The sequence below is a fragment of the Alnus glutinosa genome, chromosome 3, assembly GCF_958979055.1.
Source record: "Alnus glutinosa chromosome 3, dhAlnGlut1.1, whole genome shotgun sequence".
Lineage (NCBI taxonomy): Eukaryota > Viridiplantae > Streptophyta > Magnoliopsida > Fagales > Betulaceae > Alnus > Alnus glutinosa.
In genome coordinates, this window is record NC_084888.1 from 6,167,760 (window position 1) to 6,182,845 (window position 15,086).

A 15,086-nucleotide genomic window follows, 5' to 3' on the forward strand; every position below is an offset into this window, starting at 1 on the left:
ATTAAATGATTAAAACATGTTATCGATTATATCTCATTCATTTACCTTTTATTTCAATTAAATATTTCATGTGTTAGGCCTCACATATTAAAATGGAGTTTGAGCTCACATGTGAAAGAGAGTGTTAAAATATTAATTAAATGATTAAAATCGGGCTATAGGTATTTGCATGTTGATTCTGGTAGAGTGTACAAATTATGAACAAGTTTTTTCCTTTCAATTAATCCATGGTGCAGTTTTCCTTCGGCACTTCTTGCCAGTCTTCGCATTCAGTTCAGTCCTCTGTCTCAACATACGCTGTTTTCTCTAAAATTCAAATCATTTTATGCATCAAAGTGAAAATGTCACAAATCATGCCTTGCATTATAAAATGCTCACTTTGTATCTCCTAGCCTATAAGGGTTTATTTCATAAATTACTTCCATGTGGTGCTTACTCACTAAGACATAGACTTACACTTTATATCTTTCTTTTTTTTCTTTTTCTTTTTCTTTTTTTAACTTGTAAAACATCTTTGTTTTATAGAGGAACCAACTAGGTCTTGGTAAGAAGGATCTCGAGGCAGAAGCGGTCATTAGGCGTTATGTTAGTAATCGAGTTGTCGCTTGAGGACTCATTGCAAAATTTCGGAAGCAGCCCATGGTAATTTAGATTTAGAGTTTTAAGACATGTTCGTGAATTAAGGTTTTAGCTTGGATCGTTTGTAACGATGTTATGTACCATATAATTTAATTTAATGTGATGATTCGTAGTAAATGATCTGGTTGTAATGATTAATGTTGTTGATAAAATATCATATATTTCCACTGCTTAGTGTTCTCTTTTGAGAGATAAAGATTCCTTGGTCTAATTCCTTACGAAAATTAAATTGGGAGGCGTACTCAAGAGTTAATTACTAGTTAATTAATTTATCGAGGGCGTTACACAACTCATAGCTGTAGTCGTTTGCTTGATAAAAAAAAGTGTATGTTACAAAGGTTTTGTAAATGTGAACATATTTTAATTGGTTCTTCTATTTAGTTGATGAGTTTCCTAAGTTAATTTCGTTGTTTCAGAGTGATTTTACTTTTAAAGAGTTTATTAAAAGGTTTTCACTTCGTCACCAAATTCATGTGTTATTTTTTTATTTTTTTTATTTTTTTTGGAACAAAGTAGCCAACCTTCATTGACGTAAACAAATTGATCCCACAATAGGATCTAGGAAGACAAAGTCTCCCTAAGTACATCATTCAAAATAAAATTAGGACATTCTTCAAGCCAAACACAGTCCATCTCTTTTGCATTTGGGTTTGCGATTTCAAAAAGTGCGATTTAAAATAATGATTTTAAAATGTGCGATTTCAAAAAAGTGACTTTTAAAAACACAGTTACGCATTTGGCAAAATCGCAGTTTTGCTTTTAAAATCGCAAATTAGCCTTTAAAATTCTACGTTTTCAAAAAAGCATCATCTTTGTGATGTCCCACATCGCCTGGGAATAGAGATGTGCTTATATGTATAAATGCACTATTTATGACACAACGCGTTTTAAAGCCGTGATGGCCATGAACCTATCAGAACTCCGCAATTAAGAGTGCTTCTGCGAGCAGTACCAGGATGGATGACCTCCTAGGAAGTCTGGTTCGAGAGAGCCAAAAGCGGACAATATTGTGTCATTGGGGGTGGGTTGTTACAAATGGTATCAGAGCCATTGCCCAGCCTGAGATGGTAGGAGCGTGCACAAGCCCATAAGAGTTGCCAGGGGGCACTCGCTGGGACAGAATGGGGTGATCCCATGAGGGTCGCCAGCGAGGACGTTGGGTCTTAAGAGGGGGTGATTGTGACGTCTAACATCGCCTGGGAATGGAGATGTGCTTATATGTATAAATGCATCATTTATAACACAACGCGTTTTAAAGCCATGATAGCCATGAACCTATCGAAACTCCGCAGTTAAGCGTGCTTCTGCGAGAGCAGTACCAGGATGGGTGACATCCTGGGAAGTCTGGTTCAGGGGAGCTAAAAGCGGACAATATTGTGTCATTGGGGGTGGGTTGTTACAATCTTACCTGCGATTTGAAAAAACAGATTTTCTGCGTTTTCAAATCGCAATTCCCAAACGATTTATATTTTGCGATTTGGTTTAAAATTGCACTTATTATCTACGAAATCGCAATCCCAAACACACCCATAAAGGCCTCTTTTGTTAATTGATGAGCAACATTGTTAGCATTTCTACTTACATGAGCAATAGAAACTCCTAGTAGTCCTTGCATCTCCATGATTATACATTCCACAATATGTCTAGAAACATCATGTTTAGGGGTTATTGAATTCACATTATCTACAACTTATTTCGCATCCCCTTCCAAAATAATCTCATAAAATCCCACTTCTTTACAAAACACCACTGCCTCATAAGTTGCTATAGCCTCTGTTAACTTTGAAATAGCTACAACCATTTTGGTGAGGGACTTTGCTTCAAGGACATTTCCATAAATATCTCTCGCCACAACACCAATACCAATACACTCTTTTGTAATGTTAATTGAAGCATCCCAATTCATGTTATTTTTACATTTTTAATAATATTTGGTGATTGATTGTGTGGTGAATGATTTTTAAATTCCACATTAATTTTGTTGAACACCTATATATTCAACCAGCCAAAAATTAACTACAAAACAGTTTAATAAGTTGACAAGTGTTATAAAACATGTGAGAGGCACATGTGACTTTTAATAAACTTTAACGGTGTTAACTTTCCAATTTTTTTTTTTAAACATTTCTTCTTCTAACCTATTCTCTCTCAAATAAACCTGACCTTTTAATTCTTCTAGCCCCCTTCTTCTTCTTTTTTATTTTTTTTTTTCCATATTCTCTTTCCAATTAATTGGCTTTCACGTGATGAGTAAGAGTTTAGTTGTGAGAGTTTTTTTTTTTTTTTCCAAGTTTTTTCTTCGAAGCAGGTTCATGATAGTGCTTAACATCAAGTTTACTTTATGTTTTTTTTTTATGCTCATGAGTATTTTTTTTTTCCAAGTTTTTTCTTTTTTTTTTTTCAATTAGGACAATCCAGCAGGTTCTAATTTTATTTTATTTTTTTTGTCCTAAACGGAGCAATTTTTTTCTTCTAGTTTTTTGTCCTAAACAGAACAATTTTTGTCCTAATTTTTTTTCACTTTTTTCACTTGCTCATCATGTGGAAGCCAATTAATTGGAAAGAAAAAAAAAAAATTGAAGAAAAAGGGTTAGAAGAAAGGGTTGGGGGGGGGGGGGGCGAATGAAAAATCAAGAAGGGGGTTAGAAGAAAGGGAAAAAAAGAAGAGAAAGAAGAAAGGGTTCGAAGAATTAAATGTTAGGTTTATTTGAGAGAGATATTAAATTAGAAGAAGAAAGGTTTAAAAAAAAGAAAAAGAAAAAAAGACAAGAAAAACAAACGGAAGTTAAAACCGTTAAAATTTATTAAAAGTCACATGTGCATCTCATATGTTTTAATTAGGACACTTGTTAGCTTATTAAACGGTTTGTAGCTAATTTTTGTCCTACTCAACCCCCCTTCCCCTTCCCTTTTTAGGTGTTATTAAGAGTATTGGGCTAATTTTCACTCTATGCGATCATAGAGGGACCGTACCAACGGTTTGTAGGGAGGGCATAAAAGAACTCAATGCTGCTTCCAATACCACAGAAGATCACAGAGCTGCATGCAGCTGCATCACGAATGGTCTTTCTGTGATCCCATGAATCAACTACAATCTCAAATCTCAGTAACTTGACAAAAAAAAAAAAAAAAAGAACTATTGTATTTAATATGTGAAATGATCTCCATGGGCAAAAGCTCTCACTTGGGTTGAAGCTACTATAAATTCCTTTAACAACAGTACCTACATACAAAACTCCAACTACAACTCACTATTTTCTTCTTAGCAAAATGGAATTTCCATTTTTACATAATAACTCTATCAGCCATTATTTCATTCAGTTTTGAATGTTCACCATACTAGGATGGTGAAATTTTACTTGTGATTGGCTTAAACTTCTTTATAGATTTTGAATGGAATATTGAGGTATAAGTAACACAATTCTACAGTGTCATGCTTGGGATTACTAGTATGGAATTCTGAAAATCAAAGGTGGCACCCGAGCTTTAAATTTTATCAAATCCTTCATCTTGTCCGGTCCACTTCTGCATCCGTATCGATGCTTGTTCTACCTGCAATTCCAATTTAAATGACTAAAGATAAAGAGGATATGACATTTGCTTGATCCTCATAGTCAGATTTTATAGAAGTTTTAATTTCTCAGCATTCCACATTCCACATGCAACTTCTCTAGTCCTTATGTTGAAAAAATGTATGGTTATTCTCCGAGGAATCTTACAGTAAGTGAAATACTATATATTTCTCACCTCCTTGTTCCAGTTGGTTTTATAAGTGATAAACAAGAGGATCAATGTCTGCAAGAATGTCCCAAATATCATGCCAATCCAGATTCCCTACAGCAACAATGCTCATTTGTAAACTTTCAAACAGAGAAGAAAAAAATCAAATTAATTTTCTATACTATGTATTATGATAGCCATAAACAGATAAAGCAATGAAAGTATAGGGTATGGGAGTACAATAAATCACATTGTTTCTGAACATGATATGGTGTGAAAAAATTATAAAGTTAGCATAAGTGCTATGTTTCAGTAAAGGTTCATATTGTTGGTTTACTTCTATAGTTTCACTATTAAAATGACTTCTTGATGTAGTTGATCAAAGTGACACTTTACCTCCACCCTTAATTTAGTTTTGTAGCCGAGAAGAAAGCCAAAAGGGAGCCCTACAATGTAGTAACAAAACAAGTTTATATAAGCCACTAAAGCCTGCCAGCCTCCTCCAACAGCAACACCTGCAAAAATAGCATGATTATTGCTTGTTTTCCTGTACTAGACAACATTTGTATGGATAGTTCTGCTGTTAGCTATTTCTTTTACCTGATATAACTGGCTGCACACTATTAAGTACCATGGTTATGCCAAGAAGGAATGCTAATCGAGAAACAGCACGCTGCATGTCTTTGCTGTCAGTAAAGACGATAGCAAAATGGTCTCTAGTAACCAAGATTATGGTTGCGAAGAAAATCCCAATGAGGAGAGACTGAACGGTTGTGACAATGACAGAGTATTTTGCTGCTCTGGGGTGTCCAGATCCAAGCTCATTGGAAACCCTAACACTGGAAATGAATCAAAAAATATGTAATTCATGAGCCAAGAAGAAAAACATAAGATGTTGAAGAAAAACGAAATTCTACCTGATAGCCGCATTTACGCCAATAAACAACATGCCTTCCCACCCATTCAAATTCATGCTGAAACATGATAAACAGAACAAATATTAAAAATTGATTATGCATAGATTCAGAAAAGAGCATTTGAAATGTGTAGTTAAATTAATGAAAAACTAAAACAAATCTCACATATGGTTTTACTAAGAACGATTTAGGTACTTTTCAAACATGTTACTGAATATTTTCTTATGAAAGATGTTGTGTAGTTTTGGAAAAACATGTTTTATAATGTCAGAACTTTTTAATGGCTCTAACTTCCCAATTGGCTCACATTGTCTTGAAATTAATGTTGTTAATTGAAGTCCTTCAAATAACTGTTATCTCACCAGATTGAAAGGGAACCAACTGCAATAATAGGATTATCAAGGTGTCCAGTGAGAACAATTATCGTCATGAAATACCAAATCTCTAAGCAAAGCATCACAGCTGAAGCAATGGAGAGTCTCACAAAGGGCCAAATGTCCTTGAAGGCTAACCATGACAATCCCTTCCACCCATCCTTGCACCAACCAACAACATAAACCACCTGACTCAAAGCAATGCCCCACGCCGAGATGTCAATGGCTGCAGCAGCACCAGCAGTACCCCAACCAAACACTTCAATGAAGAGATATAGGATGCCAATGTGTACAATAAAAGCCACAAAACCAAGCCATGCCAGAATTCCAACATTGCTCTGCGCCTGCAAAAACTTTTGCGTAGGAAAGTTTAAAGCAAGTGAAAACATTTGAGGGATAATCTGTATAGAGAACTTTCCAGCAAGTTCTGCTATGTCATCTTCTTGTCCAAGGAGCTTTAGGATTGGCGTGGCGAATACGTAAAGGGGCAATATACAGAAGCAGGTGACAAATAGAATTATCCAAGAACGCTGCATATACACGCCTAGCATGTCCACTTGCCCAGCACCAAATGCCTGACCACATAATGTCTCCAATGCGCTTCCCATACCAAGCTGTGATTTCGTGTTATAACGAGGATTAGTGAGATAGTTTTTGCATGACATTAATGGTTTAACCATGTGACAACAGAGGAAAAAACAGAGAGCCAATCAAGAAAAAGTTAAAGCTCATGGTTCATTTGACATTGAGATCCAAGTCCATAAATACAGATGAAAGCTACACAATTTTAATCTCTTCTTGGATTCTAAGGACTTATTTCATTTTCCCATGTCTAATTGTCAGCAACAAGTGAAGCACCAAATAAGCCCATATTGAAATTCCAAACTGGTTTTGAAAAGATTATTCACCCAATGAGATCGAATAACTATGGTCATCAACGTTAACAAAAAAAAAAAATTACTACAAACCATAAAGAACAATGCAGAAGATGTACAAGCATTTTTACAACAAAGCCAAACAAGAAATCTACAGATGTTGGAAGAAGCTAACCAAGAAGCCAAAAGAGAAGTTTGCAATGACAGACAGGGAAATGGCAACGGCAGAGAGCTCCACATTTCCAATGTGCCCAACAAAGATATTCGTAAACGAATTGATCCCATAATTGCACCAAATGTTAAACGCTATAGGGCCTGCAATTACCCATAGCTTTGTGGTCTCTGAATAACATACATACTTTAAGTCTTCAAAGTTTCTTATAGGAGGATAATCTCCAACATTGGTCTCAATCAGCTTTGTAGGAGCATGGTAGAGCTCCGAGGTGTCCGAGACTATGATACCATCTATCAATGGCGATGCACTCCGTGACCCTCGTGCTTGCCTAGGTGATGATCCAGCAGAGGATGAACTACTCCTTTCCTCTGCTTTGAGTACCTCATTTTCTTGTTTTTCCCCTATATTTGCAGTTTTTAATGCACCCTTTGTCCTGGTTTTCCACTTTCAGGTGTTAGATTGAATGAATATGAAGATATCTTCTTCTTCTTCTTCTTTTCGATTTGATTTATGTGCAACTACTTATGTGGGTTGTGGCACCATTTGTCAGCAGCTATAATTCAGGCTGGCCATAAAAGGAAACTAGTGATATAAAAGACACAGATGACTGATTCTCCTTTAATTTAAGGGAGAAGAAGTTTGTTTTCACTCATTTGTTGGGAGACCAAAATTTTGTGCTACCACCCAAGTATATCATGTAAACTATAAATTTTAGGCTGCATTTGTTTGAGCCTAGGTAAAATGGTTTATAAAATATAAGATTTTTTTATTGAAAATATGTAATTTTCTGATTTTTTTTTTTTTTTTTTTTTCATTATTTAGTTGACACATTGAAAATAATATTGAAAATCCATGTTAGAATGTAAATTAAATTATTAAATTCATTTCTTTCTATCAGCTTAACCTTTTGAGATAAGTAGTAATTTAACAAGGTACCAGAACAAATGTATTGAATACGAACCTTGATGGAGCTTAAGCTTTTGAATTAAAAGAAAAATTATTAAAATTTAAATAATTATTATGCAAGAAACGCAGCTAGAGTGGCCCAAAGCAGAAGAATTGTGTGATTAATTCAGTAGTGGGTCAAACATAAAATGAGCAGTCCACAAATTTGGTTCAATGATGTTCACAATTGTTCCATCTAAGTCATATATTAATTAGGATGAAAATTTTGTAGAAGTAATTTGTAAGGAAAATTGTTATTAAGGATAATACAACTTTTATTACAAGTTTTTTTTACGGCTGATTAGCGGAGCCGCATACAATTATTCTAACCGAAATTTTTGAAAAACTTAAAAGAGTTAGTTTGGGTTACTCATTGTTACTTTTTTAGTCAATACCTTGTGAAAAATTGGTTTATGTCCCCATTCATATAAAGTTTTGGTTCTCTCATTGGGCATGACCCTTTTCAAGGTGTAGTAATTTCACTTGTTCAGGCTAATCTAGTGAAGAAGATGGGGATGAAGAAGAAAACCTCATTTTTTAAAAGGGTTGAGTAACCATTTAAACTTTAAAAAGGGGAGGTTGGAAATCAGCCCACAAATTTTAAGCTTGGCCCAATCCCATAGAGTTATGCGGGCTACTTGACCGTCACCCTTCCCGAAAAGAATTCCAAAAAATTTGGACAGAAAAAGAGAGAGGAAATTTCAAATAAATTTGGAGTGCAGGGCCTACCTGTCCGATCACTTGAAGCCGAGCATTCCCTTTCCCATTTCCTACCCCAATTTCTTGGGAGGGAATTCAATAATCCCAATCCACTTAATCATATCAGTTGTTAGGCAGATAAGACAGAAGAACAGTTTATTTTTCTTCTTTCTTTTTTTTTTTTTTAAAAAAAAGATGTTCAGAATTAAAACCCCTTTTTTGGGACTATTGTTATCTTTTTCCCTTGGCCCTCTTTCTTTTGCCTATAGAAAGTCCTGAAAAGCAAAACCATGATCCTTCGCATTCAAAAGCACAAGCACACCACAAGAAGTTAAAAGTGGGGCATGGCCATTATATTATATGATTGAACACCAAAAGGCAAAAGTTAGATGCAATTCTCCTTGTGGTGAATTTATAGGGCACATCTCTCTCTCTCTCTCTCTGCATGCACCTAGATGGTAGATGTAATGTCAAAGCTGTGATGATGATTTATGTAAAATATCAAACACTCCCCTAACCCCACCAACCATTGAAAGGAAAAAAGATGTTAATGAACACAAAATGGACCAAAAACCATTCAATGCACAATCATGTCCAGTCAGGTCTTTGTCCAAATTAGCTTTCTCTAGCATTGGTTTCAAACTCTAATGCCACGCTAGGTATGTATAATGGTCATTCTTTCCGGAATAGGAATGACTATTATTGAAAGCACAAGGAGTAGGAATGAAACGAACATTATATTATTTAGTGAAGTGATAATACATATTCTCTTATCGGGCTATTTTAAAATCAGCCGTTAGTCGAAGAGAATATATATATATATATATATTTCATAATAATACTATTAAAAATAAAACAAATGAAAAACCCTCTTTAGTGGAATGTCAGTGGGCTGTCAAAACGAATTGACTCGACCTGTTTGACCCGCCAACCCGTTAAGGGTCAATCTTAACACAATCCGTTTAAATAAAAGGGTCAGACCATTCGATAATAACACGACCCACTTAAATAATGGGTTGACACGACACGTCCCGTTTGACCTATTATATAATAAAGTCTAAAAAAAACACACACAAATTTAAACTAAAAAAAAAAAATCAAATTGTTTGAATAATCATATTATTTCACAGAAATATGAAACATTGAGTTGTTTTATTGTTTACTTGTTCTAGTTCAACTTTTAAGTTCGAAAACTTGAAAGAAAAGAAAAAACTCCTTTAATTTTTTTTAGTCTTTGCCTTTTTTGTTCAAGTTCCAACTCAATAAAAGAAAAAAACTTGTTTTGTTTTTTGTGAGATTTTTTTAGTTTAGTCTTTATTCTTTAGACAGTGAGAGAAAAAAAGAAGTAACATGATTATTTAGATTTAATTTTTAATGTTTAAAAAAAAAAAAATAATAAGTATACCGGTCAAACGGGTCGACCCTGTAATGAACATTTTATTAAACGGGTCTAACGGTTCAACCATTTTATGACCCGAACCCATTTTAAACTTAACCATAATCCTTTAATTTCTTGTTAAGTTCGTGAGTCATGTTAAGAATTGTCAGTCCTACATGCCACCCTAGCTGAACCGTCACACCCCTATGGTTCTTCTAAAGTGGCCGACTACCCATACAATGTTGGGCTTTTATAAAAAATTAAAAAAATTAAATATTTTAGGATTTTAGGATTTTTGAAAAAAAAAAAAAAGTTCCGAAATTTCATTTCATTTCTCAAAAATAGCTATTCATTTCATTCTTCAGAGAGGACTAGTTATTCCCCTAAATAGAGGAATAGCTATTCCGAGACATAGTGCACAACTAAATAAAGGAATGTATATTTCATAAGAATAGTCAGTTCGTTCCCTAAGTCTATTTATGCATACAAAACGTAACCTAAATTAAAGTAATTGTAAGCCCTCAGGGGTGGCTAGAACCAGCAGCATCATGCGGTGCCTTGTGTGAAAATCTTGTGAATTCTGATTCTCACACAACCCAAGTGTTGTCTGACTAAAGGTAATGTGTAAATTGAAAAGGAAAAGTGAGACATAATTGCCATATATCATCTGAAGATAAATTAAACTGGTCCTCTGAATCTTGTGAACTCTATTTTCAAAAGCAAAATTTTCCCAACGGCAACATCTCGCTTTACATCCAGAACACCTCCTACAAAAAGATCGCTTCTGGTAGTTTAATTTTACATGTAAATAGCAGTCTTTGAGTAGAGGATGCAGCAAGCAAAGAACCACACTTTGGTTAATTAGTTCTAGGCATATTCATATTCTCATTCACTGGGGAAGAGACAGCTCCAAGAGATGATTCTGAAACACCACTTGACACAGCTGCCACATTGTCACCATAAAAGCCGGTGGACACCCCATTGCCAGAATCGGCCCTAACGCCGCAAAAAGACTCCCCCGAAACAAGTGCTTGTAACAATTTGGGCACCGGAGGAACGGTCACTTCCACCACACCCTCCAACATTTTCACTACCATCCCCATCCTTGGCCTCATTGCCTCGTCATCCTGTATGCACCACACCGCCACCAACCCGACACGCTTAGCCTCCTCAATATCGTAAGCGCCGCCGAGCCTACTATCAACTACTGCCCCGACATTGCCCTCGACAATCTGCTGCGCCGCCCAGGGAGGAAAGAACCACTTCTCCCCCCCTGCACCCCCTGCTCCACCACCCTCTCTGCCTGATGGCGGCGCCTCTACGTTCCTACGGCCGCCCATCAATTCCAACAAAGTCATTCCGTAGCTATAAACATCAGCTTTGGTGGTAATTTCGACCCCGGAGATCCACTCTGGAGCAACATAGCCCCATGTACCCCTCATCGTGGCTAATACCCTGCTGAAGTCTCTGCCCATCAGCTTAGCGAGGCCGAAATCGGACACCTTGGCCGTAAAATCACCATCAAGCAATACATTTTCGGGCTTAATATCGCAGTGAATGATACAATCTCTGCATTCCTCGTGTAAATATGCAATTCCTTTGGCGGTACCAACTGCCACCCGAATCCTGACATCCCAGTTCAAATTAGGCCCCTCTCGGCGGAGATACGCACTCAAGGGACCATTAGGCATGTAATCGTAAACCAAGAGTCTATGAGAGTTTTCGGAGCAGAAGCCTCTGAGTCTGACGAGATTGAGATGCTGAATGTTCCCAATGGTGCACACCTCCGCCCGGAACTCTCTCTCTCCTCCGCCTGGCCTCTCCAGGCGTTTCACTGCTACGCGAGTGGAGGAACCCAGCAACTCTCCCTGAAACACCGTCCCAAACCCACCGTGCCCGATCTTCTCCGAGAAACCCCGAGTCGCTAAATGGAGCTCTTTGTAAGAAAAAACCTTGAGATTCAAGACCGGAAAACCACCATCTTCATCTACCCCATTCTTCCTCTTCTTTCTTTTCCTCATAATCAAAACCAACACCGTTGGGCCTATAATTCCCAATACCAAAACCGACCCAACACCGCCAACAACCAAACCCACAAGACTCAATCCTTTTCTCCCTCCTCCTCCTCTTGCCACTCTCACGTGCAATATATCTTCTTCTCCACCACCTACACTACCACTCAAATTCCGGAGATTCAAGAGCGATCCGTTCAAATTCTTGCACAGCCTACTCCTCTCGTCGTAGTACAACCCAAAGCAAGCGCAATCGTCCAAACACGCCCTCTCGCAGCCCTTCCGATCACCTATCGAAAACGACCGCGCCACGGCCCCGTCAAAAGACACCGCACCGACCTTCTCAAACCTGTCATTCCCATCGCACGTACTCTCACGGCGACACCCGCCGGAGTAGTCCTCGGACTCCCATGCGACGTCGTTCACGGGCTGGAACCCTGGGAGAGGGAGGCACTCGCAGGGCCTCGGTCCCGTGCTGTCGCAGACACCGAAGCTCCCGCACAGGCGGTACACGCGGCACATGCTCTCCGGCTGCGACCAGAACCTGTTCCAGCTCTCGGTCTGCGGCGACCACGTGAACTGCTGCAATTGGCCCGTGTAGTCCATCTTGAACCGGGACAGCGGCGGGGCCGACCCGGGGTCCAACGGCCTCAATGTGAACCCAAACGACGCCGTCGGAGTGAACGGGTCCTCGAACCGGAAGTGATAAATGTACGGTACGGTCATCTGTGGGACGTTAGAGAATGCCTCGCCGGTCCACTTCCCGGTGCTCCAGTAAGTGTTCGTGGCGTTATAGACGAGCTCGAACTCACCGTAGTCCAGTGGATTTAGCCGCAGAGAATACAAGCCCGGCGATGGGTCGAATAAGCTCCGCCAGGAGGTCAGGAACAGGTCCCTCGTGAGGTTCATGCCCGGCAGCCACGTGTCCGTCGGATGATCGAAGCTTTGCCAGGCGACCGTGCCCTCGCGGGTGAGCAGAACCAGATTCCCATTGTCCAGAAACCTCGCGTCCGTCGAGAACTCGCCGCTCGTGCTCTGCCAGACCGTTCGGTTCTCGGATTCCTTCACCGCCAACCGACCCGACCCGGTGAGCTCAAACGACGAGGTTCCGAGGTTTCTGGTCGGGTTCTCGCGATTGGCGACCCAGACGAAGGTCTTGGTTGGGACGGAAGCGAACCAGATGCCCAAGTAGCAGTTGAGGTCGTTGTTGGTGCTGAAGAAGCCGAGGCGGAACGTTCCGTTTTCGCTCAGGATCGTGGAGTTTCCTCTGACGAGAACGGTGCCGTTGGGTGCTGACCCGGCGGCAGAGGTAAGGGTGAGGAGGGAGAGAAAGAGGGCGGCGAGAGTCAGGATGTTAGGTGGCGGCGCCATTTCAGACCCTTTCTTCAACACTGATTGGAATGGTGAAAAGCATTTTCCTTCCTGGAAAATGACATGGGAGCCTGAAAAGATGCGAAAGACACAGGGAGACAGTCGAGTGAATCAGTGGATTTTCTTCATAGATATCAGCAAAAAAAAGCTGCCATTCATTCACGGACACGACGGAAAAAGGGTAAAAGAGATCCCATAAGTGTCTTCTCCAAACTTACAATAATACCCTTCGTTCTCAGTTCTTATTTCTTAAATGAATGAATTTTTTGTCACGGTATCCATTCAATTCAAAAATATGCAGAAAGTAAATTGAAATTAAAAAGTACTTTTTTTGTGTAATCCCTGAGATGAAGGCTATTTTGGTAAAAACAAGAACAAAGGAATTGAGCAATAAATAATACATAAGAAAAAAAAGAATTTGGTGACTTTTCTAAGGCACGCGCACGGGTAGTGACCCTTGGGGGGGTCTTTGGATAAATTGGATTTAGTATTTTAGTGAGAGTGGGGGTGGGACCAGAGATTGAGTAGACGGTTGAAGTCAAAAAAAAAAAAAAAAATTAAAAAAGAAAATAAAGATGTTCTTCACATGCTTTGTTGACCTTCAAAAATGTTGTATATATTTTCTATTTATATAATATAAAGTTTTAAAATAAGCAATTAAATTCTATTTCATAAAATAACAAAAATTTAGCTAAAAACAAAATGTACGTATTTCGTTTTCCAGGGGAAAGATGTCCAGCTCAGCTGTTTGAGTACAAGTCTGTAACTCATTGCTTTCACTTTGTCTCCAAGTGGTGGGTGGAGACCAATGTAATTTGGCCATGTTTTCTTAATCGAAAGTATGTATGGAAAGAAAAGTTACACGAAAACCTATACTTCCCTCTCATTAACATCCAATTTATCAGGTTTTTTATTTAAAATATAAAAAAATTGTAATTAATCCTTAGATTACTCGGCCCTTTCTTTTAACTCCTGTAGTTGTTGGGATTTTATGTTAAATCTAATCTAAAAAAATAAAAAGAATTACTCACGTTCAATTAAGACTTAAGAGTGGAACTAGCATTTGAGATTTGGAAGACAAAACTAAAAGGATAAAAAACTTAAGAATAAAATTTTAATTTAAAAAAAAAAAAATTAGAGAAAACATGGTGGCTTGGGCCCCATGCCATCATGTAGCTCTGTCTTTGCGTGCGCTATATACATAATGTAAAATATTTATCATACACTTTTTCATTTCTATAAAAATATAATTATACCGTCAAATTTAAAAGAAAAAAACAAAAATCCTTAACCATGAAAGCGAGTGGCGAAGTTGGGGAATTCACAACTGTGGATCTTTGGTTGTGGGGTCTTTGATTGCGGAAAGAGTCTTGAAACCCATGATCAGACCATGGGATTGAATACTCACAACAGTAAATTTTTTTTTTTTTTCATATTTTTTTAATCAGGTGTATTACACGTGATTCATTTTTTTCGTTAACAAAGAAAATTAAGTAAAAGAATTAGGTAATTTTGGAAGGTCAATTGCAATTTTTTTTAAATTTAGAGAAAACATTACAAATTAAGGGTTCGTTTGGGTTTGCGATTTCAAAAAGTGCGATTTAAAATAACGATTTTAAAATGTGCGATTTGAAAAAAGTAATTTTTAAAAACGCAGTTAAGCGTTTGGCAAAATCACAGTTTAGCCTTTAAAATCGCGAATTTACCTTTTAAAATTCTGTGTTTTCAAAAAAACACCATTTTATCTGCGATTTGAAAAAGCAGATTTTCTGTGTTTTCAAATCGCAATTTTTAAAAACGCAGTTCCCAAACGATCTATGTTCTGCGATTTGGTTTAAAATTGCACTTATTGTCTACGAAATCGCAATCCCAAACGCACCCTAAATGAAAATTTAACAATGTAATTTATCCATCATTAAAATAAAAAAAATAAAAATAAAAATAAAAATAAAAAAAAAAAAAAAAAAGGGGTTTTAAGTGG

At 37.7% G+C, this 15,086-nt stretch overlaps 2 protein-coding genes across 2 annotated transcripts; both read right to left on the reverse strand.

Annotated features, from left to right (window-relative positions):
- Nucleotides 1–4,081: 4,081 nt before the first annotated feature.
- LOC133862759 (protein DETOXIFICATION 34) lies at nucleotides 4,082–8,093 on the reverse strand. The gene is made up of 8 exons (XM_062298627.1): nucleotides 8,041–8,093; nucleotides 6,701–7,133; nucleotides 5,639–6,264; nucleotides 5,277–5,333; nucleotides 4,960–5,198; nucleotides 4,756–4,874; nucleotides 4,387–4,473; nucleotides 4,082–4,191 (listed from the first exon to the last, which is right to left on the reverse strand). Exons 1-8 carry the CDS (start codon nucleotides 8,091–8,093, stop codon nucleotides 4,126–4,128), a joined length of 1,680 nt encoding a protein of 559 aa, XP_062154611.1. The 3' UTR covers nucleotides 4,082–4,125.
- A 2,258-nt stretch (nucleotides 8,094–10,351) lies between these two features.
- Nucleotides 10,352–13,258, reverse strand: LOC133864379 (G-type lectin S-receptor-like serine/threonine-protein kinase SD2-2). Its single transcript, XM_062300689.1, has one exon. It carries the CDS (start codon nucleotides 13,103–13,105, stop codon nucleotides 10,580–10,582), a length of 2,526 nt encoding a protein of 841 aa, XP_062156673.1. The 5' UTR covers nucleotides 13,106–13,258; the 3' UTR covers nucleotides 10,352–10,579.
- Nucleotides 13,259–15,086: the final 1,828 nt, after the last annotated feature.

Bases quoted from the DNA above. Each gene is read 5' to 3' on its own strand.
- LOC133862759 (XM_062298627.1), bottom strand. From the start codon at position 8,093: ATGAGAGAACCAAAACTTTATATGAATGGGGACATAAACCAATTTTTC. The intron at 6,265-6,700 runs GTTAGCTTCTTC...ACGAAATCACAG, and splicing joins ACTTCTCTTTTGGCTTCTTG to CTTGGTATGGGAAGCGCATT. The intron at 5,334-5,638 runs GTGAGATAACAG...ATCATGTTTCAG, and splicing joins GTTGGTTCCCTTTCAATCTG to CATGAATTTGAATGGGTGGG.
- LOC133864379 (XM_062300689.1), bottom strand. From the start codon at position 13,105: ATGGCGCCGCCACCTAACATCCTGACTCTCGCCGCCCTCTTTCTCTCC.